Source organism: Phoenix dactylifera, chromosome 11, assembly GCF_051530095.1.
Source record: "Phoenix dactylifera cultivar Ajwa chromosome 11, Ajwa_hap1_PhDact_Kaust_v1.1, whole genome shotgun sequence".
NCBI classification, from domain to species: Eukaryota; Viridiplantae; Streptophyta; class Magnoliopsida; order Arecales; family Arecaceae; genus Phoenix; species Phoenix dactylifera.
Window position 1 is genome coordinate 2,235,326 of NC_143200.1, and position 25,892 is coordinate 2,261,217.

At 37.4% G+C, this 25,892-nt stretch overlaps 2 protein-coding genes across 2 annotated transcripts; one reads left to right on the forward strand and one right to left on the reverse strand.

The window, feature by feature from the left end:
* The first annotated feature begins 1,580 nt into the window (after positions 1-1,580).
* Positions 1,581-14,305, forward strand: LOC103712232 (chaperone protein ClpB3, mitochondrial). The gene is made up of 10 exons (XM_008798705.5): positions 1,581-1,985; positions 2,993-3,211; positions 3,290-3,527; positions 5,738-5,933; positions 6,243-6,297; positions 8,150-8,300; positions 11,524-11,832; positions 11,955-12,220; positions 12,306-13,235; positions 13,881-14,305. Exons 1-10 carry the CDS (start codon positions 1,722-1,724, stop codon positions 14,190-14,192), a joined length of 2,940 nt encoding a protein of 979 aa, XP_008796927.3. The 5' UTR covers positions 1,581-1,721; the 3' UTR covers positions 14,193-14,305.
* Positions 14,306-15,436: 1,131 nt separating this feature from the next.
* Positions 15,437-23,952, reverse strand: LOC103712239 (stromal cell-derived factor 2-like protein). The gene is made up of 6 exons (XM_008798715.5): positions 23,551-23,952; positions 23,309-23,449; positions 19,520-19,660; positions 16,273-16,322; positions 16,049-16,178; positions 15,437-15,767 (listed from the first exon to the last, which is right to left on the reverse strand). Exons 1-6 carry the CDS (start codon positions 23,653-23,655, stop codon positions 15,684-15,686), a joined length of 651 nt encoding a protein of 216 aa, XP_008796937.1. The 5' UTR covers positions 23,656-23,952; the 3' UTR covers positions 15,437-15,683.
* Between the last annotated feature and the right edge of the window lie 1,940 nt (positions 23,953-25,892).

The window sequence follows — 25,892 nt, forward strand, 5'->3', positions numbered from 1 at the left end:
GTGTACGCTAAATAGAAACTTGGTATACGTAGGAAAGGGGTTGAAAAATTAGTATACGGACCTGAAACCATAATAGTGAATATTTGTTTGCATTGCATTAGATACGATAATGAAGCATTAGATTAATCTCACACACATCGAGTTCTTAGAAGCCTTCCAAAAACACCAACCTGGAAATGCCAAAAGTCACAATTAGCAATTAAATATTTGTAGATGAACTTTGTATATTTGGTAGCATATCTGCTTCTTTCCTTCTCTCCAATATGTGTAGATATAAAATATTATTTAATATAAAATAATAATTTATTTTAAAAAGTAATTATTAGCAAACTATATTTGATTTAACAGAAATGTTTTCTTATTTTTATCAAATCATTTTTTAAAATCAAATAAAAAATCTTTCTATGCCCTCATTAGATCCTTTTTTTCCCAAATAGGTTTTGAAAAGTAGTTATGCATGACTACAAATTGATTTTGAAGAATTTTTTTCATCTTTTTTACAGTTGGATTGTAAAAGCAATCCAAAATCTTTTCATATTTTTATATCAAAATTAATAGGAGGGAATAAATTATATATAGGAAAAATGGGAGGGCATTTTCAGTATAAAGGTAAATAGATGGAATCAAGACCTACTCTAAACTATCATTTTTATATATAATTTAGATATTGTAGACTGATAAAAAATCTATAACCTGTTAGAAAATTCTAGATATCTCTCTGCCTTTTATGATTTTTAGAGCTATATATATATATATATATATATATATATATATATATATAAGTGTTTAGTAATTTTATACGAAAAGCTAAAAAGTTTCTACAAGAAAAAAATCTTATAGGTACTTTTGATTACTAAACACCTATTTTTATAAAATATATTTTTTTATTTTTTAAATTAAAATATGAGGATCTATGTGGTCGTGTGTTTAGTTTCATATTGGTTATTCATCGAGGAGATCTTGGATGCTTATACAGAACTAAAAAAAAAAACTTATGACTGACCTTTTTAAATGAGATCATAGGTTGTTACATAAAAAATTAAATCAAATTTTTAAATGAGAATATAAATCTTAGTCTAGTTGTTTTTATTAAGCTTGTATTCTAATCTGACCGACAACAAATTAAATCAAATTAAATAGTTAAATAGTTAAGCATTATCACCTCTAATTTTAATGAGATTCTGATTCAAGCCCACTTAGGTCCTCTACATTCTTTCTTTGGATCCATTTAATTTCTTAAGGACGCGGATGATGTACCTCAGGCTAGACCAGACTCATTTATTTGTTTGTTGTTCATTGTATATTTTTTAATTTTTATTTGTTGTCCGAATTCACCTTGGCGAACAAACTAATATGGTAGTCTAGTGGGAGCGTGGCCTTACTTCCAATCAAGTGGTTCCGAGTTCGAAACGTATGGGCGTCGATTAAATTATGAAGATCGGATGCTTCCTGCTCGGATACGGGGTCTGGAAGGCCCATGAATGGAAAGGATATGAGTAAAATCGATCGGGATGCAAAAGAAAAAAAAAAAAAAAAGAAACTCATCCATAAGTTGTATATCACGCAAGAGTCCATACGGCATCAAATCGAGGACGTTCTCTAAACTTCCACGGACTTCTCCTCTCCCCAAGAAACTTTCTAAAACCCTTCTCCAGGACTCTCGAAGAACCTCCCCGTCCCCCTCTCTCCGAATCCAAATCTGTCGCCGAGAAGCTCTCGCCATGGTAGGCAAGGCCGCCACTACGAGGCTCGCACGGTCCGCTTACGCCGCGGCCCGTGGCCGCTACTCCCCGCACTCCTCCCTTCGCGTTCTCTCCTCTCCCTCCCGGCCTATCATCGGGCGTCTCGGTGCTCCATCCCCGCCCTCCGTCGGAGGCAGAGATTTGATCGGAGCTCCGGGCTCTATCGGGAGCTTGGAGAAGGGCTTCCTCTGGCGCCAGTTCCACTCGACTACTCCTCAGTCCAGCTATGGAAGCTCCTCTCAGGTATTTCTTCTGATCATTTATTTTTCTGGAATTGGATACATGACTGCGATTTTCATTATTTAATTATACTAGAATCTGAACAGAGGTTGCTCCTTTTTTTTCTTTTCTGTTTCTGTATTTTTTTTTTAACGATTTATGGTAGCAGTGTTTCGTCTTGGGTTTTGATATTGGAGTATTCTTGCCAAGAAAGCACAATGGTATAGCATTAGTCCCGTAAAATTGGCTTTTTGTTGAAGAGAGGGAAGAAGGACTCTTCCCTTCTTGACTTTGAGCTGCAAAACTTGAAATTGTGGAGCATTATGTAGAACGGTAGTTTACATATCATTCATGGAGAATTCTAAAGTGACGACCATCCAGTGATGTAATTGTGGTGCTGAAAGCAACCGAAATTCATGCATGACAGCTTGGAGCATCACTATTTTCTCTCCATTTTGTGTTATTCGTGCACCGATCAATAGCAAATTAGGGATCGTTACGGTCAGTTCTGGTTTCATATGCGTCAGCATTTCCCAACTTTTATTGTAGTTTATCCCCTGCTTTTCTGATGACATAGTCTGATATTCATGTGAGTTTTAAATTTTGATAAGACATACTGTTCAGATTCTGAGTTAGACAGGGAGCCCATGGTGTTTTCTTGGTAACATTTACTGACTCAGGGATTATATCAAATAAATACTTGAATGATAGAACAATTTGACAGGGGATCGTTTACTCTCTCTCAAAGAGTAGGTTTTCTACGATTGATCCTATAGGCCTTTAAGATAAAATAGGGGCGAGAGCGAGATGTTAAGGATTTCTATCTTAATCCCAAGTCTCTCTCATTGATGAAGGGGGACATCAGGGATTATGTCAAATAAATACTTGAATGATTGTATCAATCACAGGAGTATCTATTGCCTTGGCAATTTCTCTTAGAAAGGGATAATCATATGTTCGGGTCCAAAAAACGTAGATTGATTCTTAAACTTATTTTAACTTTGCAACTGAACTTTCTTTTCTTGCACCAGATCAACCAAGGAGAATTCACCGAAATGGCATGGGAAGGGATAATTGGTGCTGTAGAAGCAGCACGACTGTGCAAGCAGCAAATTGTGGAATCTGAGCATTTGATGAAAGCCCTCTTGGAACAGAAGGATGGTTTGGCTCGGAGAATATTCAGCAAGGCTGGAATCGACAACACATCGGTGCTGCAAGCTACGGATCAGTTTATATCTGGGCAGCCCAAGGTACATGTCGCCATTGTCTTGCAGTATCGTGTTAACAGGTGATCAACAAAAACTTTGTAACTGTTGTTGCTTTGCTAGGTGGTTGGTGATACAAGTGGGCCCATAATAGGATCAAGTTTTGTAACCATATTGGACGATGCCAAGAAGTATAAAAAGGAGTTCAATGATGAGTTTCTGTCAGTTGAGCACCTCGTGCTAGGATTCTGTTCAGACAAAAGGTTTGGACAACAGTTGTTCAAGAACCTCCAACTTAGTGAGAAGCAGTTGAAGGATGCTGTACTAGCTGTACGTGGAAATCAAAGAGTCACTGATCAGAGTATGATTCGTCTCTTTTTTCCCCTCCACCCCCCTCCCCTCCACCCCCCTCCCCAAACAAAAAAAATAGAGGAAATCATGCTTTAGATATTTCAGTGGTTCATCTCCTCTGAGAGTAGTAGGAGTTGGTAATGTTGTGCATGATTTTCAATTTTAGTAGGAGAGATATCCCTTTTGTATGTGGAAATCAAAGATTCGCTTATCAGATATGGTTGCTCTTCCTTTGAAGATTTTTAGTTTGTTTTGTTTTCATTGTTGTATTTCCTCTGGCTACTGTTTAATATGAGGTGCTAACATTATGCACTTTTGTTAATTTAAAGAGGAAAGAAACTCCTTTTGGTACTTGCACGAGAGACAGTGTCTGTTAGCTTATTTTATTTTTTGGAACTTACAGCCTATGGAGGAATATATAGACAGGTGGAACTACGAACTTACTGCCTATGGATATATGTAATTTATATAATTTGTGTTTTATGAATGATTTAGGTCACGGCATGTTGTCACTGCAACCACTAGGGTTAGTCCTCATCTCATAGCCGTTGATGTTGCTTTCAATCATGGTTCGCCGAACTGGCCCGTATTGGCCGGTTCGGGCCGTCTTGGATCGGTCCGGCCAGCTACCGATACGGCGGAGCCGTGGAAACCGGTACGGGCCGGTTCTGTGCCGGAGATGAAGAAGACGAAGAGAAGGAGAGAGAGCGCAAGGAAGAGAGGGAGAGAGGAGATCTGTGGCTGCCATCGGAGAGCCGCGGAGGGGCGGCGGAGCCCGTGGGGGCGCGGTCGCCGACTTCACTTAAAAATTCCTAAATTTCCCCCGCCCCCCCTCGGCCTTTGCTGCCCCATCCGCGGCTCTCCGATGGCGGCCACAGGTCTCCTTCCTCCCTCTCTTCCCCACGCTTTCTCTCATTCTCTTCTTCTTCTCTGGCTTCGGCTGAGAAAAGCTGGCTAGTTCGTACCGGCCGGTTTCAGTACGAATCGGAACCGTACTGGTTTGGTAGGTGATCAGTATGCCTACCGGTACGTCGAACCTTGCTTTCAATGATTGTTACTCTTTTCATATTAAGCAATATCTTGGAGAAATGTGTGACTGAATTAAACACTTGAATGCTGTATGCTGAGGGGGACATTTGGTTTCCTTTTAATGCCCTGAACTAGTGTGCAGCAGACCATCATGCTAGCAAGCACAATTTTGCATGTAACAAGTCTTATCCAAATATGCAGTAAAACACTATGTATCTGCTAATTCCACATTCAAAATCATATTATGTGCTTGTTTAAATACAGACTAGTGGCCGACCATGTCCAACCAAAGATAGCAGGTCATCCATTGTACCAAAAAAAAAAAAGATAGCAGGTCAGAACTTTCTTCAGTTTGTTTCCTCATCATACTTAATTACAACTTCAATGAGTAGCATGACCACATTGCATAATGTTGTTGAAGAATACTTTGTTTTTACTCTTCAATCTATTCTGAATTGATTGATTGATGAGTGATTAAAAAAGGTATTATTCAAGTCCTAGGGCAGCCAATTTGCGCAAAAAAGGCCAAAGGTTTAGATCTGTCCCCGAATCTGCCTCTTCCAGGACCCCGGATTGTTGGGACCATAACTGGGTAATAGCCTCTTACTCTTCAATCTATTCTAAAGATAGAGCACCTAGCTTAACACAATAACTAGGAAGATGTATAAAATGGTAAGTGATTATATGCATTTTGGTTGAAAGGGTAGGTTATGACCAGGTTGTTGACTCACTCATCAGCCCATTCCATCACATCTTTTCCATGTAATTTTTTCCTAAAGTTCTCGAGACTTTCTTGTTTATATCTATGTAATGTTAAGTCATATTTTGTTACTGTCAAATAAAGCTCATAATAGTGGATTCTGATAGTGCGTTTTATCATTTTGAGTTGGTTGAGATCTTTGCTTCATATTATGCCATATATTCCTAAAATGTGCAAATTTATGTTCATTGATCTGCACAAATTTTAAAATGATAGGATTGTTATCATTGAACATACTTTGTCAGAGTTTTCTACTAAATGCTGCAAATTTGTAATGGAGTTCTTTTATTATGTTTCTGCTGCTTCATGATTTTTTTTCGTCTGTGTTTTCCGAAGTTTTCATATTTTTTGGTAGTTTTAGCTTATTGTATTTTATGTCATGCTTCGGTTTTCATCTAATGGACTTATGCACTGTAATGGTCTCACTATAGATCCCGAAGGAAAATATCAAGCACTAGAGAAATATGGGAATGACTTGACAGAGCTTGCTAGGCGAGGTAAACTGGATCCTGTTATTGGTCGTGATGATGAAATACGGCGTTGCATTCAGATATTATCTAGGAGAACAAAAAACAATCCAGTCATTATTGGTGAGCCTGGCGTTGGAAAAACTGCTATTGCTGAAGGGTATAACTCCTCAGATTCATATATTTTTGTTATCTTGAACTTCACCTTGGAAATGTGATGCTCATTTATCTTGTTTTCCACTGCATTAGTTCTATCAATGGATGTCCTCCATCGGGGACCATTATCTTTCTACAGTGACCTTTTTGTGAGTCTAACATAGTTGTTGCTTATTGTGTATTATAAGGCTTCACTGTTTTATTTGTTGTGAGCTTCTTACATCAAGACACCTAAAGTTTTTGATGTTCTCACTGATTTCTATTTGCAGCAACATCATCTGACACTAGTTTGTTAAATCTCATCATCTCACAGATTAGCTCAACGGATTGTGCGAGGGGATGTTCCCGAACCATTATTAAATAGGAAGGTAGTCAGATTGAATTTGTTATCATCATCTTTTTATTGGTTTTCTTTTCACTATGTCCTTGATTGTTAATTATATTATAATCATGTTACTATCTGCAGATTCTAAAGGGCTTGGCTCTAATCTGTGCTGTACCCTTAGTCAAAAAGCATTATCCCTTCTACTTGTATTCTATTATTATAAGGCAAAACACATAAATAAGCTAATATTTACATTTCTGTTGCCATTTAGTCTTTCATTTCGTGGGTCTTTGTTCTTTATTCTACATTCTCAAACAAGTTTCATTAAATTATTTTTTACATATATTATGTATATAGTGCCGCTCATATACTGCGACCCATATGAGTTTCATGGTTCGAAAAAATATGATATAACTCCAAATGTTGTGTTTGATAATTCTGAGATATTTATTTATCTGTGATGAAAATTTTAGCAGCAATTTTACTGATTAAAACTTTCCAGCCCTTCTATTATTGCCAAATGATAGGCATAAATGTGCCCTGCAATATGAGGAAAAAAGTGTCTTGTAATTGTGGTGTCAAATTCCTAGTCTTGAAAGAAAACAATGCTACATGACAGGGGATACCAGAAGCAAGGAAGAATATGGATAGGGATGGAAATCTTATTGATGAAGTCCATGGAAGAAATCAAGGGAACTTTTGAAATCCATCATTCATTGCTCTTTTATGGTTTAGTTTTAATCTAACATATCATTTATGCATCTTCATTGATTTTTCATCATGTAGATTCTTCTACCACTTTTTATCCTATCCTTTGGTTATCTCCTTCAAGTTATTCATTCCAATTCAATTTCCATCTTATTCCACTTAATACTTTGTTATTCTCAGTTTGGTGACTTGGTTATTTTAAATAAATAATTGGAATTGCTGTCCATCTAGGATAGTCTAAAATTTGATTTCCGCGTTGTGTTCTAACTTTCTTTAAAACAGCTTCTGATCCACTTTTAGTCTTGCCTCCTGCATTAGAAAAACATTATAAATAGGACGACCACAGGACATCGCCTTTTGTCTTGGCTTACCTTCCCAGGAACGGAAATTGCTGTGGTTGCAATGAAAATGTTGCTGTCAAAATATTATTCCGTCAAGTGGCATCCTTTTGTGCCTCATCTTGAATGTCATAGCCATGAGTCACTTGATGTTGTTAAAAGAATCATTTTGAAACCATGAATCATATGAGGTCTCAAGGAATGGTAGATGTGCCAGGGGCCTGTAGATAAGACATCTCAATGCACTTGCATAATGCAATGTTGGATTTTGTATATATGTTGAAATTAAGCAGTAGCAAATAGGCCTATGCTTCCATGGGGCCTGTAGATAAGACATCTCAATGCACTTGCATAATGCAATGTTGGATTTTGTATATATGTTGAAATTAAGCAATAGTACATAGGCCTATGTTTCCATGGAGCCTGTAGATATGGCATCTCAATGCACTTGCATAATGCAATGTTGGATTTTGTATATATGTTGAAATTAAGCAGTAGTAAATAGGCCTATGTTTCCATTCATGATGTCTAGGAACTTGGTTGGTAATAATAGATGTGCAGACAAATCTGTTCAATCTTTTAAATTTCTATTATTGTAGGATATAAAGAAACCAAGTTTCTGGTACAGTCAAGCAACTGATCCAGCAAGTAGATAAAATTATTTATTTCTACATATCCAGTGCACGTTATGATTGACTTGATCGAGTAGATAAAAGTAGATAATTCTGTTTGTAGGAGTTTCTATTCATCTATATTTTCCTCATGGTCATCTTGCCTTTTGAGACAAGTCAAGTGGACCATTATTTGTAATACTTACAGGCCCTTGGTCTTTTCGTTATTTATTCACAGCTGATCGCATTGGATATGGGATCATTGGTTGCTGGGGCTAAATTTCGAGGAGATTTTGAGGAAAGACTGAAGGCTGTGCTTAAAGAAGTCACTGCTTCCAACGGACAGATCATTTTGTTCATTGATGAGATTCACACTGTTGTTGGTGCAGGTTTGACTTTCTCCAAGGCTTTGTTGGGACTTTCCATTCTACTCTCAGTCATATTATCTTTCTTGTCAATGATAAAAAATTTATTTAAAATATGAAATTGAGACTTTTTATTTTTATTTTATTTTTAAGAGAAAAAGTGAGACCTGTCTATACTATAATTACCAAGATCCAGATTTTTTGGGATGCATCATCTAAGAAGCAAACCCAAAACCTCTGGTTGCTAAGCAGAGGGGGTGTGACCTCTGGGGCTAGCCCTGATTCACTTGAAATTGAGACTTTAGGAGGGGTATTTTGACTGCAAAACTGTATGGAGTAAAAAAGAGAGAGGGAGAGAAAATACATAGAACTTAATAACCTGTTTTGACAAGAAATATCTGATTTCATGCTTAAGATCTTTTATACTGTTAAATCCATTCAAACATGCGAAATATTGAAGCAATGCAAAATCAGATATTATCTTGATTCAGACTAATACTATGTACAGATAAGTTTTTGAAGTTCATCTTGGTCTTTGGTAGAAGATAAAACAATTACTTTCTGAACCGTTTTTCAAAATTAATATGATATGCTTCAGCTATCAATTTGATATTTTGTATCATCATAATATGGTATATGCTCTTGTAAAATAATAATTAAAATTCTAATGTAGTAACTAATGGACTTCTTGTTTGAGTTAGATGAATATAATGACCCTTAGATTTCAATAAAATGTCCAGTTATTGTGGAATATACAATATGAATTTGTTGTTGATTGAGATCATTTATTAGAAAATACATACCATGGCCTTCAATAACCTTTAATCTAGAAGTTGTTGATCATGCTTCCTAAGTTTTGTTTACATTTTCTTTTTGTCACCGACACCATTGATCTTTCTTAACTTCCATGTTCAATACTTCTGTTATATTCTTTTCAGTGCCAGTTCATCAAACAAAATTTGTAATATTTATTTCCTTGTTAATGTTGGTGGATTTGAAATTGTCATAAACTACTTTAATTAATTTTTTTGATAGCATTTTAAATTTTTTGCTTGATCAGTAAAAGGATAATCAGCTAAGGAATGAATACCAAAACAATATTGAAAGGGAACAAACTGCTTGTCACCAAACTGCTTTTGTTTACTTTGAATATTTCTTTTTTTTGTTCCAATGTGCACATTCATTTGTGCTATGCAACATTTGTATGCATTTAGCATGATATAGAAACAAGAAATTGCTGAAGGTCCTCATTATATTTTTTATTAGTGCATAGTCAATACTCACAATCGCTTTTTCAAAAGTAATTCAAACTTCTCTGTATTGGTCTGCAGTATCCTCGACCGATCATTGGTAGAACTGGAAGTACAATGATTGAGTTCCTCATTTATTGGAAGGAATCACCTCCTAAAGGCTGGCTGTATATTGTCCTATAAGACTAAGCTTCATGGTTTGTATGCGTTTTAACGTTTAATTAGGCTTGTCAATAGGTTGACCTTGAATTGGATCAGGGTTAATTCAAAATCTGAATTTACAATATTTGATCTTACCGAATATGATATCCTGATGGATCAACAAAAGCCGATCTGAGTTTGATCTGGTGCATGGTTAAAGACCCAATTCAGAAATCAATCTGATCCACTGTTTTTGTGTAGGGTTTTGTTAGGTCAAGGACGACGTAGAGGGGGTGGTGGCATGGGGATTAGGGATTGGGGTGGGGGTACATGTGGGGTAAGGGCGGAGGGGTTTTGGTGAGGGTTAGGTGTCAGAGTGGAGTGGCAGGAGGGGAATTGAAGCTGGAGTCAGTATGGAGGTCTGATGGAATGAGGGCGGCATAGGATTTTATTTGTTACATATTACTCCTCCACCTCTACCCCTACCACCTCTAGTCAATTATGCCTTGTACTGTCTCACTTTGTAGCCCAAAGTAGGCTCCCTCAGCAGCTGCAAGCACCCCCACCTGATCCCACACACACATCAAAAAGAAAAAAAAAATCAGTGTGGGCCCCTGCTACCTTCACTTTCAACACCATTCTCCCTCCTGCTTTCACCCACTCGGCTCACTGCCACCCTATTTGCAATATGATTTATGATTATATTTTGTGTTGGCTCATTGCTGGGCTGATCTGACCCAACTCAAGCCTGGTTTAGATAATAACTTAGTAGTTGAGTTATTGGATCAGCTAGTAATCTGGATGTTGTATCAATATATCCTAGACTAATGGTTAGGGTTTGGTTTAAAACTTGATCAGTTGATTGCTTTAACTCTAAAACTTCCTAATATTTGTTCTATCAAGTTCTGCAGTTTCCCCTGAATTAAGGAAGGTGTTTTAGATCGATAATGGCTACTATAACAGTAGCTAGTAGCCATTATAACTGAAAATGAGTGATAATCATAGTGGAGTAACAAAACTTCCACATCATGACAAAGTTCAGATGACATGGAGAACTCAATTAAAAATGTTACTTTAAATTGGATGAAAAGCGAGAAGATAATATAATGCTCATTGATCCCATTACATAATTGATTTATTTAAATACCCATCATGTACATGTATAACGTAATGCCCCCCTTCAAAACCATCATGATGTCTGTTCCGTAAAACCATGATCCAATCTAAAAATGATTTTTAAGTTTGATGCCGCTGACTGGCTACAGAATTGAGCTGCTTTAAAAATAACCTATTTAATTATCACATACAACCATGTTTATATTTTTGAATCTGTCTCCAAGTAGGTATTCTATTGCTGCACGAGCTTTAACTGCATTATCAATGATGTCGATTTCTTTACTTGTCATCCATTGAAATTTTCTGGCCATAACAGCTCTACTGAAGATTGCCAAGCACTGGCTTCTGGCCCATTAGCTGGGCATTGGATTGCTAGTTGGAAGGTGTTCCCAGGAATTGATTGTTCATACTTGACCATGATAAGGCTTGTTGGACAGAGCTGTAAATTATGGTAAAACTTTATCTGGCAGATTCATGAAAGGTGGTTTAAATATGCCCCTACTTACTCTTTTAGGGTAAGCTTAGAATGCTGGTGGAAGCAATGAGGTTTGATGTTTGATGTTAAATATGCCCATCTCCCAGTATACATGGAACCTTATCATTGCATATTGAACATAGCTAATGTTATAGATGGCTAATCCCCAAGAGCTTCTACTCTGTTTAATATTTTTCTTTCTCATCAGCATAAATAAAAATTGCATCTGACTGTTGATCTGTTGCTCTCTTGGCAAATGCTACAGGAGCTACTAGTGGAGCAATGGATGCTGGCAACTTGCTAAAGCCAATGCTAGGTCGGGGGGAGCTGCATTGTATTGGAGCAACCACATTAAATGAATACAGGAAATATATTGAGAAGGATCCTGCTCTGGAGCGTAGATTCCAGCAGGTTTACTGTGGTCAGCCATCTGTGGAAGACACCATCTCTATACTCCGTGGGCTTCGTGAACGCTATGAATTACATCATGGTGTTAAAATATCAGATAGTGCTCTTGTTGCAGCTGCAGTTCTGTCAGATCGGTATATTACTGAACGTTTTTTGCCTGACAAGGGTATGTTGGCATCTTAATATTTGTTAATTTTGATATTGTTGTAGGTAAAAATATTTTCATGTTCTATGGGGAGTAACCTTATAAAGGTATGCATCAAACACCTTGACTTTTGTTGCTTGTAGCCATTGATCTCGTTGATGAAGCAGCTGCAAAGCTGAAAATGGAGATAACATCTAAGCCTACGGAGTTGGATGAGGTTGATAGAGCAGTGTTGAAGTTAGAGATGGAGAAACTCTCATTGAAAAATGACACGGATAAAGCATCTAAAGAAAGGCTGAGCAAGCTGGAAGCTGATCTAGCATCTCTTAAACAAAAACAGAGGGAGCTTACGCAACATTGGGAACATGAAAAAGCCCTCATGACCCGAATTCGATCAATTAAAGCGGAGGTAATTGTTTTTGGCAACAAGATAGCAGAATATGTCAACAGTGGATGAACCTTCTTTGGCTAATGGCATTTAATTTTGTCATTAGGTTGATAGAGTCAACTTAGAGATGGAAGCTGCTGAACGTGAATATGATCTGAACCGTGCTGCTGAACTCAAGTATGGAACTCTGATATCTTTACAGAGACAGCTGGAAGAGGCTGAGAAGAATCTTGCTGAATTCCAGCAGTCAGGAAATTCAATGCTTCGAGAAGAGGTCACAGACCTTGATATCGCTGAGATTGTCAGCAAGTGGACGGGCATCCCGATCTCAAACCTTCAGCAGTCAGAGAGGGATAAACTGGTTATGTTAGAAGATTTCCTCCATAAGAGGGTGGTGGGTCAGGATATTGCAGTGAAATCGGTGGCTGATGCCATCCGTCGTTCCAGGGCAGGTCTTTCAGACCCAAATCGACCTATAGCAAGCTTCATGTTTATGGGACCTACAGGTGTTGGTAAAACAGAGCTTGCAAAAGCCCTTGCAGGTTACCTTTTTAACACAGAGAACGCCCTTGTAAGGATCGATATGAGCGAGTACATGGAAAAGCATGCTGTCTCTCGCTTGATTGGTGCACCACCTGGCTATGTTGGTTACGAGGAAGGGGGGCAGCTGACTGAAATTGTTCGACGGAGGCCTTATTCTGTAGTTCTGTTTGATGAAATTGAGAAGGCACACCAAGATGTCTTCAACATTCTATTGCAGCTATTGGATGATGGGAGAATTACAGATTCACAGGGAAGGACAGTTAGTTTTACAAATTGTGTTATTATAATGACATCAAACATTGGTTCACACTACATTCTAGAAACTCTTCGCAACACACAAGATACCAAGGATGCAGTGTATGAACTGATGAAAAGGCAGGTTGTTGAGTTGGCTAGGCAAACATTTCGTCCAGAATTTATGAACCGAATAGATGAGTATATCGTCTTCCAGCCACTGGATACTAGAGAGATCAACCGTATTGTTGAGTTACAGGTAACGTCCTCCATAGTAATATAATGAAATTTCTATATTTTGTGGTTATTTGAAGTTTCAGACATGATTTCTGTTTCTCCAAATATTGTCCTATCTATTTATTACTTGTGCTAGGTGCCTGAGGTAGATTGTGTCTACTTTCCAATATCTACCGGTAGAGATTCTTTAACCTGGCATCTCCTCATTTAATCTTTTTCTATTTTGGAGTTTCTTTAGCTAATTCAGCGTAACTAGTTCTGCTGCTGGTGACCATTCGATTCTATGGTCAAGGCAGGATATGACTAGGGGAGAAAACCCATTATTGTTTTGTTCTTAGGCTGAGATTGACTTGGATTGCCTCATCAGCTGTGCTAATCTCTCCTTTCTCCTGTTAGTTCAGCCTATAGTTTTTCCTGCATCTTACATTCTTATTATAAGCTACTTCGATTGAATTTTTATTTATTCATGTCTGTTGCTTGAAGAGCGTTATCGTGTTAAACTGTAGCAGATTTGCTTGATTTTGCTGTTTGATCAGTCTTGAAAGAAATTTGGTTCCTTATTGAACATGTTATCATACCTTTCTCAAACCTGCTGAAATCTTTGATGATATCACCATACATGTTGCCACCTTAGCCTCCTCTAACATGAATTATGCTACCGTTGCAGTTGAACCGTTTGAAAGACAGGCTTAAACAAAAGAAGTTCTATCTTCATTTCACACCGGAAGCAGTCGAACTCCTGGGAACTCTCGGCTTTGACCCAAATTTCGGGGCCAGGCCTGTGAAGAGGGTGATACAGCAGATGGTGGAAAACAAAGTGGCTCTGGGGGTGCTGAGAGGAGATTTCAAGGAGGAAGACTCGATCATCGTGGATGCCAGCCTCCCCCCAGCATCAAAAGACCTTCCCCCACAAGATAAGCTGGTTATACGGAAACTAGAAAATGCACCCCTGGGAGATCAGTTGGCGGCCAATGATTAGAAATGCACATTGTTCTTGTTTTTCCTTGGTGCAGCCATGTAATCTAGAAATTCCACATTCTTTCTTCTCTCTTTTGCTAAAAAAATAGGTTGCACTTAATGAAGCGAGGAATTAGTTCTTGGGTTTCTTGAGAAGTTCTTTATGTTTACATCTTGTTAAAGCATTCGAGCAGCTGATTTGACTGTGGAAACCTGGGGCTTTTGAAATACATAAAAAAAAATGTAGCCTTTGTGGGGGATGATTGGTAACCGTACTGTGGTAGAAAAAGATTTATAGTTAGCTGTTAGAGATTGATATGTAGATTTGTGATATGGGGATGAAACTAGTAATTTATTCTATATGTCGATACATGATTTCTATACCCCATCTCTCCATGTAGATTTGCTTTTTAGCTGTTAAAGACACTTTGGAGCTTTCATTTTCCGAGTTGGGATGTCCGGAATAATATGATTGTTCTTATAGCAGTCATTAGCAACCACCACTGCAACGGAAGTATGGGATAATAACGGTAAAATTATATTACTTGATAATTGCACTGCTCATAAAAAAGTTATTCTATAAACAGGTGGAAATTTGTTTTGAAAATGTTATATTGGGTCCAAGCTATTACATAACCGTGGAAACCAATATGACAATATTAGCAAAGCAGGAGTTCCAAAGTAAATCCTTTATTCACTGTTTGGATATCCAACAGGCAAATCTATGTATATATATATATATATATATATCTTCATGAATGACCCCTTGTCATACCCCTCCAAATAACAATTAAAGGTTCTACGTTGGATTCTTGGAGGATGCGTTCTTAAGTATTGAGACCTTCCTAAATTCTAATGCAGCTAGTCTCCCTCCCTTTCTTTCATCCGAAAAAATCCATATACAAGCTTCTCCTAAATTTTTTTTGTAACCCCCTCCTGATTTTTTTTTCCTTCTCCACAAACATGGCAAATCATATTTTAATTTAAAATTTTTATCCAAAAACTCATCAAGCATCCGATCAGGCCCTACCATGGTTGATCACAAGCTCGGAGTAAGGCTTGTCCTGATGATAGTCCTCTTGTGATGCAACAACCGTACCCTGCTTTGCGAGCATGCGTGTTGTGGATTCTCATTGCTCCCCATGTTTGCGTCTAGAATCTGTACCAGCCAATGGATCCAAAAATTTTTGATGTTCCATAATAGATTGCCCTAGGTTCTATTTTCTTCCAAGAGTAACGATCAACTAGCTTGGTAAATAGCAGACATCAAAAACAAAGCAAAATACATAGAACAGTAACTACTGTGTCACAAGAAGGGTTCTATTGCACCTGACTAATTGGTATAAGCTTAGTCTGATTCAGAAGGTTGATACAAATATCTGTCACCATCTCGACGTATAAGAGTATTAGTTACTACATCAGCAACAGAAGCTTCACCAGTAATGGCACTTTGATAACTGTCCTGTTTGGCTATCAGCACCTCATTGCAACTTCAGCAAAATGAAGTGATTGTTTACTTGCTTCCATTTACTGGAAGATAGACACCCTCTGCTGCCAACCAGATGTTGTCAGGACGCTTTTCTCTAACACCACAGACCTGCAAGGACATCAAACCTACAGTAAGCCGAACAAATACCCCCCATGCAAGTAGTAATAAAAGCTCGATGACAAAGGTTGATGGAGAAATTTTAAATCCTTGGTCCTACCATAATTGGAAGGAGAAAAGAATTACATGAATCTTCCACCAGAGTGGTTTCCATATTACTGTTCCAATATATTTCTTTGGCAAAGAAATGATATGGCTAAATCCAGTGGCCATGCACACACAAATAGGATTTAACATGCACAATGATGTGGAAACCTAAAATATCATTTTACCTCTTGCTGCCCACCGGCTATACGAGAGTATTTCTTGTCATGACTGTGTAGATAACCACCAGTATCAACATGCCGCAACCTTACTCTCTGGTCTTGTCTCCAGGATTTCCCATTCCCCTCAATTTCAAGCCTGAAAAAGAAGGCCAAGACCAAATAGGATAAGCCATTTTGGTGCATGAGTTGAATGCTAGTCAAATCCTTTAAGGTCAAAAGCAGTTTCTCACCGCCAGTAATCTCCAGTGTCTGACTCGCCATCACCTCCAAAACAGCTAATCTATAGGTATGGTAAAATAAATACCAGGAAAGTTACTTTCCAGAATTATGACAATAAAAAAAGGGGCAGATTTTGAAAGGGAATGATGGGTATATAGAAAACTGAAAACACACAATTTTAAAACATGGAAAGCACATCATCAACATGCCATGCAGTTTTCATCAGAAGAGCAGTGATCAAATTTTGGAGGCCGCTTATAACATGCAATATCCATTGAGTGAAAAAACCAAAGGATAGTTTGTTTTAAATTTTGAGATTCTATATGTTCTTCCAGTAAGAAAATAAAGGTACAGATCTAAGAAATATCAAGATTGACAAGTTTGAAGTGCTTGCTCTTAGTCAGCACCTGGCAACCATATTTATAAGGTTGTCCACCCAAATTTAGGAGTAACAAACTCAATTTCCATTGCAGACACCTAATCCCTCCCGTATAACAACCCCGACCATGCGCAGACAAAGAACTTTAGTCCTACCATGTCAGTTCCGTAGGTTGAATCCACCCTCAATGCAGGGACTGGACCCACAAACCCAAGGCTGTAAATATAATGGCCAACCATCTGATTTATAGGCTGAAATGCCACGTTGGAAGCACACACCCAAGCACAAATAGATGGTACAATGTTTGTTGTTTATGAATCCTTCCTGGTAAACAGATCTACTTGCATACCTCCCTGTTTATATTGACATCCTTAACTTTGAAAACTTCATAAGAGATTTTTCTTAATTCTGAACTCCTACATATTAGCAGGTGTCTTTTCAGTTATATATAACTATAAACAAAATAAAATCTCTAGTGTAGTAATTCGTTTAATACATACAGTCACCACTTGGAACAGTCGATCGCTCAGTTTTCACTGATACATTCAAAGTTTGCTGTGTCGCATGGACAAACAGAAACAAGCATTTGACAATACAGGTGCCAATTCTGGAGACAACAATAGAGTGGCTAGAAATGTCTTGGTAGCCAAAAAACTTCTATGTAGGAAATTGTACCCGCTTTTGGGATCTCTCTTCAAACTTGCTGTTGCACCCACTTTCTAAAATCTTCCTTACTTTAGAACTTTTTAAAAGATTAGCTTCCATATACGCACATCCACTCCCAATTCAAGTAACCAGGCATGTGATTGTAAAAATAAATGAGTTATATGCATGAACCTACATATTTGTGTGATCTTTTACCAATATCCAAGAAGTTCAAGAACAACATTTCAAATCACATAGGAAAGAAATGCAAGAGAAATATAATGAAATGATTAATCATATTCACTATGATATGACTTGATAGGTTCAAGCATAACAAGAGGTAGCACATCAACATTGACATCATCATCACACCATCATAAATCAACATTAACATAAACTTCATTTCAATAATAATATGAATGAAAATATTGGTTCTCACAAACACCAAATATGCCCCTCAGCGGTTGACTATCCCTGATTAATTAAACTTCTTCAGGTAATATAATGTACTTGATAATCTGTCACAGCAATAACATGAATGTGCATCGAGTGCTAATGGCGTAATGGATTCACACATGGCATTATCAATGGTATCAATTAAGACAAAAGAAGGTTGGGCTGGACAAGCCTCAACTCTGCTTGAACTGAAAAGAATATGAATCAAGGTTGCACATAACCAATAGAGTTAACAAAATCATATAGTGGCATGTCTCTGAAATAGCAAAAAAGCAAACTGATATATCAGACACTTGCTATATGTAGTCATTCAATGTATGAAACATAGGATCAACTTACATTACAACAAGTCATTGCGATGTTCAATATTACTGAGTTCATTGTGACTAATCAGCATGGTCATTCTTACAAGTTGGATCAGCACCAAAGGTATTAGCATGGTATGATTTGATTGATCAAATTTGTACGTCAAGTATACTATGAGCCATGAGTAGCTTGATGTTGATATTTCTAAACAATTAAACATCCAAGAAGCTTCAAATTGCAAAAGTGTGAGCTAATATAATCTAGTTTTTAAAGTCAAAGTTTGAGATCATGCATGCGACCCTCTTCTCCATATTTAAAGAGGTCATTCCAAAAAAAGAGCCATTGTTGCTTTACAAGCTAGACTTCTAAAAAACAAGAGCTATAGCACAATGGTTTCCTTTGGCATCCAGACCATATACTAAGCCGGAGCAAATGGTAGCTAGGGTTCATTGATGTAATTACTAGAAAGAATCAAATTAAGGAACTTTGTTGGTAAAGCGAAAAGCTCTACAACTTAGGTTAGGGGAAAAAGAAAAATGGAATATGAAAAGCAAGAGATCTGAGCATTTCTGCCTGTTGCAAGCTTGTTAAAGTCCAAGTCTGGGCAATCTTGTTGGGCAACTGAATCAAAAAAACCCAAGATCGGGTATTTAAAAGTGGATGGTTTTCATATCAATTTACACTAAGTTCAAAATGATCAAGTCCATGTTTGTTCATCTGATTACAAAATGGAGGTTATATATATTTATGACACCTTTTTTTCGTTTAATCATTTTCATTGAATTTCATAACACGGTACTTTTTATTTTGTGAAGGAAAGGTTCTTAGACACAATCAGATCATAATTGTTGTCCACATTAAATCAATGATAGTAGAGAAATGGTAAGGATGGCTGCTTAGTTAAAAAACTGGAATCATCAAGATATTGCCAACAACTTGTATAATTAAAAAATTTGTCAAATAGAAATAATTTATATTTCCCAAGGTAACAAAATAAACGTTAAGGTTATGAGAATGTCAAATTGATCTTGACTTAGATTTGATTCGCCAGCATTGGGAAAACTTCTCAACCAATTATATAGAAATATTTTGGTTGATATCTCTAAGTATGTCAATTTGTATCAACTAGGATGAAAAATGGACATCATGGTGAGCCATCCAAATTGATAAACAAACCTCTTCTTCAAATTCTGAAGAGCCATTTTTTGAGTGATCATTTGATATAGAGATAATAAGAAGCCCCAAACATCTGAAATCTTAGTCATAGCCACTTTGGACATTTTAGACCATGAAGAATGGGGTGGACCAAGATGAGAACCACTATCAATTGATAAGGATATAAGGAAACTGGAATAATTACTTTTATAACAATTATCTCTATCAAATTAAACTGTGATGAAGATCATGATAAGCATATATATTCCCCGAGTCACAATGGAAGATGTAAAAAGAAAATCCAAAACTTTACTCACCTCCATATTACCAGTTATAGGCGAAGCATGCAAGTGGCTATGCAGCCATTTTCGAGTTCTCATATGTTGCAATCGTATGATCGTTCCATTTGGTATGGAATCACCTTGTTTAGCAGATGAATCCGGCAGAGGCTTCACAATCTGCAGAATTTATTGTATTGTGAGTGACAAAGCAGAGACAAATAAGATAAACAATTATCACAGCCTTTAAAATGATATAAAACTATCAGAGACAAAAATTTAAAAGGATAATTTTTCATGATAGCTCTATTTTCGTTGTTTCATGAACCGGTTATTTTTGTTGTTTCATGAAGTGATCATCAGTATCCACCTGCAAAGATACCCATGGTAACTAGAACTTCAGCGCATATATTTTGGTGCTAAGTGAAATGTAGGATTTAACAAATTTATTAAACAAACTATAAGAATAGGTACATTAATGATGGATTTAAATGAGCCTTTAGGTTTGCATTTATATTCAAATAAATACTGTATGAGAAGACATAACTGTAACTTCTAGCTTTATGACTTATGAGAGTCAAAAATTTATTCATCTTCTTTATTATATGTGTACACAAACACATATGCACATGCATATGTATATATGTGTATGGAGTGCCTCGATAAAACATCCCTTTCAGGTTGTGTTAAAAGCATCCAAGTATGCTTAAACCATGTTATCAAATCCTTTAAGCTTTTCCAAGAGATAAGACAGGTAAATATCTTCTCTTTTTCCTTCCCTAGTCATGATTCAGTTCAAGGACTAGGATTAAGTTACCTCAATGGTTCAGATTTTGTTCTGGTTTTCATGATTCAGATCATTATGGTTAGTATATGCAGACATAAAGCCATCTAAAGATTTAAGAAATGTAATGATAAAATTATATTATTCTCTTTTTGCTTAAAGCACAGTGGATTTTGATGTTTGTTCATTGAATAGGTTTTCGGGTCCAGCTATTCACTCTTATGTCCAATCACATTTGATCAAATCTCCTATCCAACCTTTTCCAGTATGGAACAAAATCAAATGCAAACCCTTTTCAGATTTGATCTTAAGATAGATTGTCATCAAATACGATTGAAAATCTGGTTCATACTGGGTGACTGTACCAAACCAGTATGGATCCGGGCCATGGAATGACAATGGTACGATACAGACTGGCACCTGCAAGTTTCGCTAGAAACCAATCCATATTGAGTCAAAAGCAACATAGCTTCTTATTCTTTCTTCTTTTTGTTTTCTGTCTCTGGATTTTGATGTTATGCATTCAAGCAGGGATAAAGAGAGTAAGGAAAGCTTAGAAGAGCACAAATTCGGCTAGGTCAATGTGGATCCAGCTGACTCCAGGCCTAGAAGAGGTCATGATCCAAGGAAAAATGCTCACCACTCTCATTTCTTCCCATGCAAAGGTGGACAAAATCACCAAATCAAAAGAGAAGCCCTGCCAAATTGTCTCTGTTCAGCATAAATTTTGGATTTCTTGTAGCGTATGCATCAACACACACGCTGTATTTTTCAGTGTATTTTCTTTGTTTATATGCTAATAATTTACAGGTAAAGAAGCCTAGAAAAACAGTGTCTTTACCTGTATCGACACCATAAACTCAATCTACTGCTTTTTTAGACCCTAAAATAACCTTAGATATTATAACAACCCTAGAACAGCATGAAAACACAAAAAGGAGAAAAAAGCGGGTATTGATACTGGAAATGACACCACAAAAAAATACTAAGTGCTAGCATGGTATCGTACTGGTATTGTACTGACCCAGTCCCCAACATGTACCAATACTGGTGTACTTTAATCCTTGCATCAAACAAAAATCATAGTGAAGCTATCTACATCATGGAGGCATGCATGCAGTCTAGAAAGATAAACCTTTTAGGCCAAGCAATGGGCAAGAAGTGGATCGCTGAGGACATAGACACACTAGTAAATAGCTACAAAACCAAGAGAATACTACCTAATTGTCACAGAACTAGCACATGGAAATTTGACCATAGAGGATTTGGTCGTAAAAAGAAGTGAAGTGATAAAATCATAAAAAGAAGTGAAATGATCATACAGAGAAGCACTTATAACAAACGATATAGATCAATGATCATGATTGGGTAAAATGGCACGTTTTGCTGCAACATGAAGGATCACATGATCAACCTTATCTAGGTAGAATTAAAAGCATACAATGTAATGAAAACAAATTTATGTTGTCCTTGACCAGCAGCATTAGTTTAGCATGTCCAAGGTGATTTCCATTATCTATACACAGTGCATTAGCAAGACCAATGTTATCTAACACAAAAATCCACTTTAGCAGTAGTGATTCATCTGAAACCACACGTGATAAGACATCAAGCTCAAGAATGAAACATCTAAAAGAATAGATTAAAAAAATTCATGCAAGAAACCTAACAAAAGAGCGGGGAAATATCCCAAAGACGATGAGATCTTCTAATAAGAAAGGTCAACCTCCATTGGAAAAATCACAATCAATCATGATGACCAAAAAGAAGGATGTCCTAGAAGCTTTTTACGAGGATCTGTCTATACGAAAAGAGGATAAAATAGTTGTGATTCATGCAATATGCATGAATTTTATTCATATGTTAGGACAAGTAACCAAAGATCATCATTTTACACCATCCATCATGGACTTGAATATTTATGCCTAAAACAAGACCAGGATACATCTAGATGGAACAATATGATGTGAGTAGTAAGAGAGAAAAGAGTGACAAAGACATGATTAGAAATGGGACTTCAGCATCAATTGCTTATCGGATTAAAGAAGCAAAATGATGAGCCTTTATAAGATTAACATATCTGAAGCCAAAGACAGTTTCATACACAGCAGTAACATATGATAATATGTAGAATCATGGACTTTAGAAAAGTAAGTTTTTATGCATTTTCAATACTATGATAGAATGAAAATCAAGAAGGATACGAGGAGCTAGGGTTGATCTATGAGTTCTTGGTTGAAAATTTTTTCTTTTATTTTTTTCTTTTTCGGTTCCTTTTCTTTGGCTTGGACAAATAGAATGGCAGCAGCATTAGGAATTCCTTCTTTGATGTTAAATTTTGATTGTGCCGCCTAATCTGCATGGAAATTAGAAAGTTTATCTAAGAATATGGCGCTGGCAAACACCTGCATCTTGGGCAAAACAAGTTGCAAAAAGAATCTTCGCCTTTGCAATGAGGCACACACTCACCAATTGAGAACTGACAATAACGACCACCATGCATTCATCGAAAAGGTTGCACTACTATTACACGTCAAATTTGTCGCACGACAAGTTAGCACATAGACTTACAGCAGAACCCTTAAGTATGAACAATTAAAACTCTTCATGAAAAACCAGTGCCTTCACAAGTCGAGTAATATCAAGAGCATGAAGAAGTGACATTCAGACATAAGTCACCATGCGGATGTTCCGAAACCAGATACTTGCTAACAGTTAAAAACAAGCATTCTATGACCATACTATCATTCCAAAAAAAGTGCAAGCTGGATCATCATCATCATCTCATATGAGATTATCCTTCTGTGTCTCAGGCTGAGCAAGCATGATATTCCATTTAACACTATCGATGGATTACCTCCACTTTTTATAATGGCCAATACTTTAAAGAAGAAATGCAACGTCCAGCCCAAAGCGTTAATATAACATCAAATCCCATCAAGTATGAACAAACACAAAATTCAATACTTCTTCTTCTTCTTCTTCTTCAGGAAAGAAAAACAAGAAAAAGGAATCAAATCCAGTTGTAGAAATAGAACGCATACCCAATAGCTATTGGAATCATCGACATTGGGAAACCCCGTAACCGACTGCTGCCCGCTTCCCGACCCATACGGAACCTCATGCGAGTGCAGCCGGAACTTAGTTCTCTCGTGCATCAGCTTGATCACGCTCCCATAGGTTATCTACCACAAATCAATAGAAAATCCATAAAAATTAGATAAAAATTAGATAAAAGGGGGGGAGGGGGTGCTGGGGCTAACAAGCGACCGATCCAAGAACCAACCTTGACGCCCTCGGAGGCGGCGGCGGAGGCGGGGGAGAAGGAGGCCTCGGGGACATCGAGGCCCAAGTAGAGGAAGAGGGCGAGAGCGAAGAAGGAGAGAGACATCAGGAGGAGGAGGGACAAGAACCAGTTCTGCTGCCAGAACGGGAGAGGAAGAGGAGGAGGAGGAGGAGCAGGGGATTCGCGGTGCGTTCGGGAACGGGGCGGAGGAGAGGCGGTGGAGGAGGAGGAGGAGGGGATGTTCCGGCGAGAGAGGCTCTGGAACCGTTGTGGAGCCACGACGACTCCCTCCGTGTGGCTCTCTGCAACGGACACAAAGGAGGCGGCGATAGACCGGGGAGCAGGGCGGTGACCGTATCGCGTCGTCTCCAACCCTTCTGGGATCGGCGTGCCGTTTGGTCTTCCCCCTTCAGAAATGCTACGCCCGGTTTATGGAAAAACCTCCGAGGGCAAAATCGGCATCCTATAACGAATTAAGTTTTTTTTTTATTAATTTTTTTATATTTACATTCTGAAGAGCACTATACGGTAGAGAGGAGAAGCATGTTCAGTCCAAAAAAATTTCTTCAATAGGCAGCAAAAAAAAAAAAGGCCGCTTAGTCAATAGCTTAATTTATCTTACGAAATATATGCACTATCTGAAAGGCACAGTATTTTTTAGCAACCATTGGATGTTGCATAGTAGCGGGTGCTCAGCCGCCTGCCTTGCTTCTAGAATGCGCTCAATTACTACAGTTGAGTCTTCTCGAGGATAATACACGCCATCTCTAGCACTCATATCACACAGGAGAGTTTTTTTCATGCTGTTCTAAGTTCCGTCCTAAATGCTAACATCCTTTCCCATAATAATTAATTTAAAATTTTGGTCCTGATCACAACGCCATCTTAGTTCTATCTTTGTCGATAGGCACAATGCCGTGGAAATTCAGCAAATAGGTTGGTTCATACAAATCTGGAGACGGTCCAGGGTACGGTTATAACTGGAAAGCGACGCGCGGCCACGTCCAAGGGTAATTATGCAGCGAATGGCGAGCCGAGTGGTGTCATTTAAGATGACGTGGCACGTGACGGTTGGTTGAGGGGCTGGGGAAGAACTTTCGAGGGGTGGGCGTTGGTCAAGGCCGGCTGCGTAACCAGAAGTGAGACACGGCAGGCTTTAAGAGTCGGGTTGGACCATAATGACGGCAAGACTTGTTTGTCGGGGTCAAAGTGGATTCTCTAGATCCTCCCTACACTTGTCACATCTTTATTGATTGTAATGAGAATTGAGAAAGAAATACGGATTAAGGGCGAGCGTGGCGTTTGGAAGTTGAAACAACCACGACCTTGACAGAGGTGATTGTAATCTTAGTAAAAACTACATGTCCAATTTGGTTATACAAACATCTACCAAAGTTAAGCTCATCAAATTGCATGGAAAGAAAAAAATATTTATGAATTCAGATAAAAAACCAAACTACTACAATAATCATATTTTTGTCGTAGCCGACTCAATGTTTGGACGTATTGACGCGCTTATAAACTGCTAATGATCTCCATATGTTATTCTTCGCATTTTCATGCATTCCAATCGGTGGAGAGATTCGACCAACATGTAAACATTAGGTCATATGTCTATTGTAAAAAAATAATTTTTATACATTGTATAACGAATATATTATTAAAGCTTTGGAAGGAATAGTTCATTTCAAATGTGGCTTGATTTAGACTCTGAAATGGCCTTTCTCATATTGGTGTCCTAGGGTAAAATAAATTTAGATCCGAAAACAAGAATCAAGTAAATCAATTGCAAAATATAGAGAAAGAAAGAAGTTGGAAAGCTAAGATTACTCAAAAATTAAGAAAAAAAAAGTGAAATAAAATTGTACCAAGATAATAATAATTACTCATGTCGAGATTAGTAATGATAAATCCAGAATATTTTTCAGAATTATTGAGATAAATAATTAAGATTTTTTAAGATTTTTAATAATTTTTAAATTAATCATATAACCGTTAAGCAACTATTATTATGATAAATCTGAAATATTTTCAAAATAATCATGAAGATAAGTTACCAAGCCTTTTCGGAAATTTAATAACTTTTAAATCTCCAAGGAGGTATCCGTTTATTCTAATTTCTAATTCATGAGTGGCGGTGCGGATATAGTTATAAAATAAAATTGGACAATTTGGGTTACTAAGATCAGCCCAACCATGCTCCTCATAAATATATTTTATGACCAACTAATGCTCGATATAAAGAATTCGTGGAGCAGTTTCAAGAATTAATTGCAGGCATGTGAGTGTTGAAGTAATTCGGAAAACCAGGTACAAGCATGTAAATACTAAAATAGTTTTTT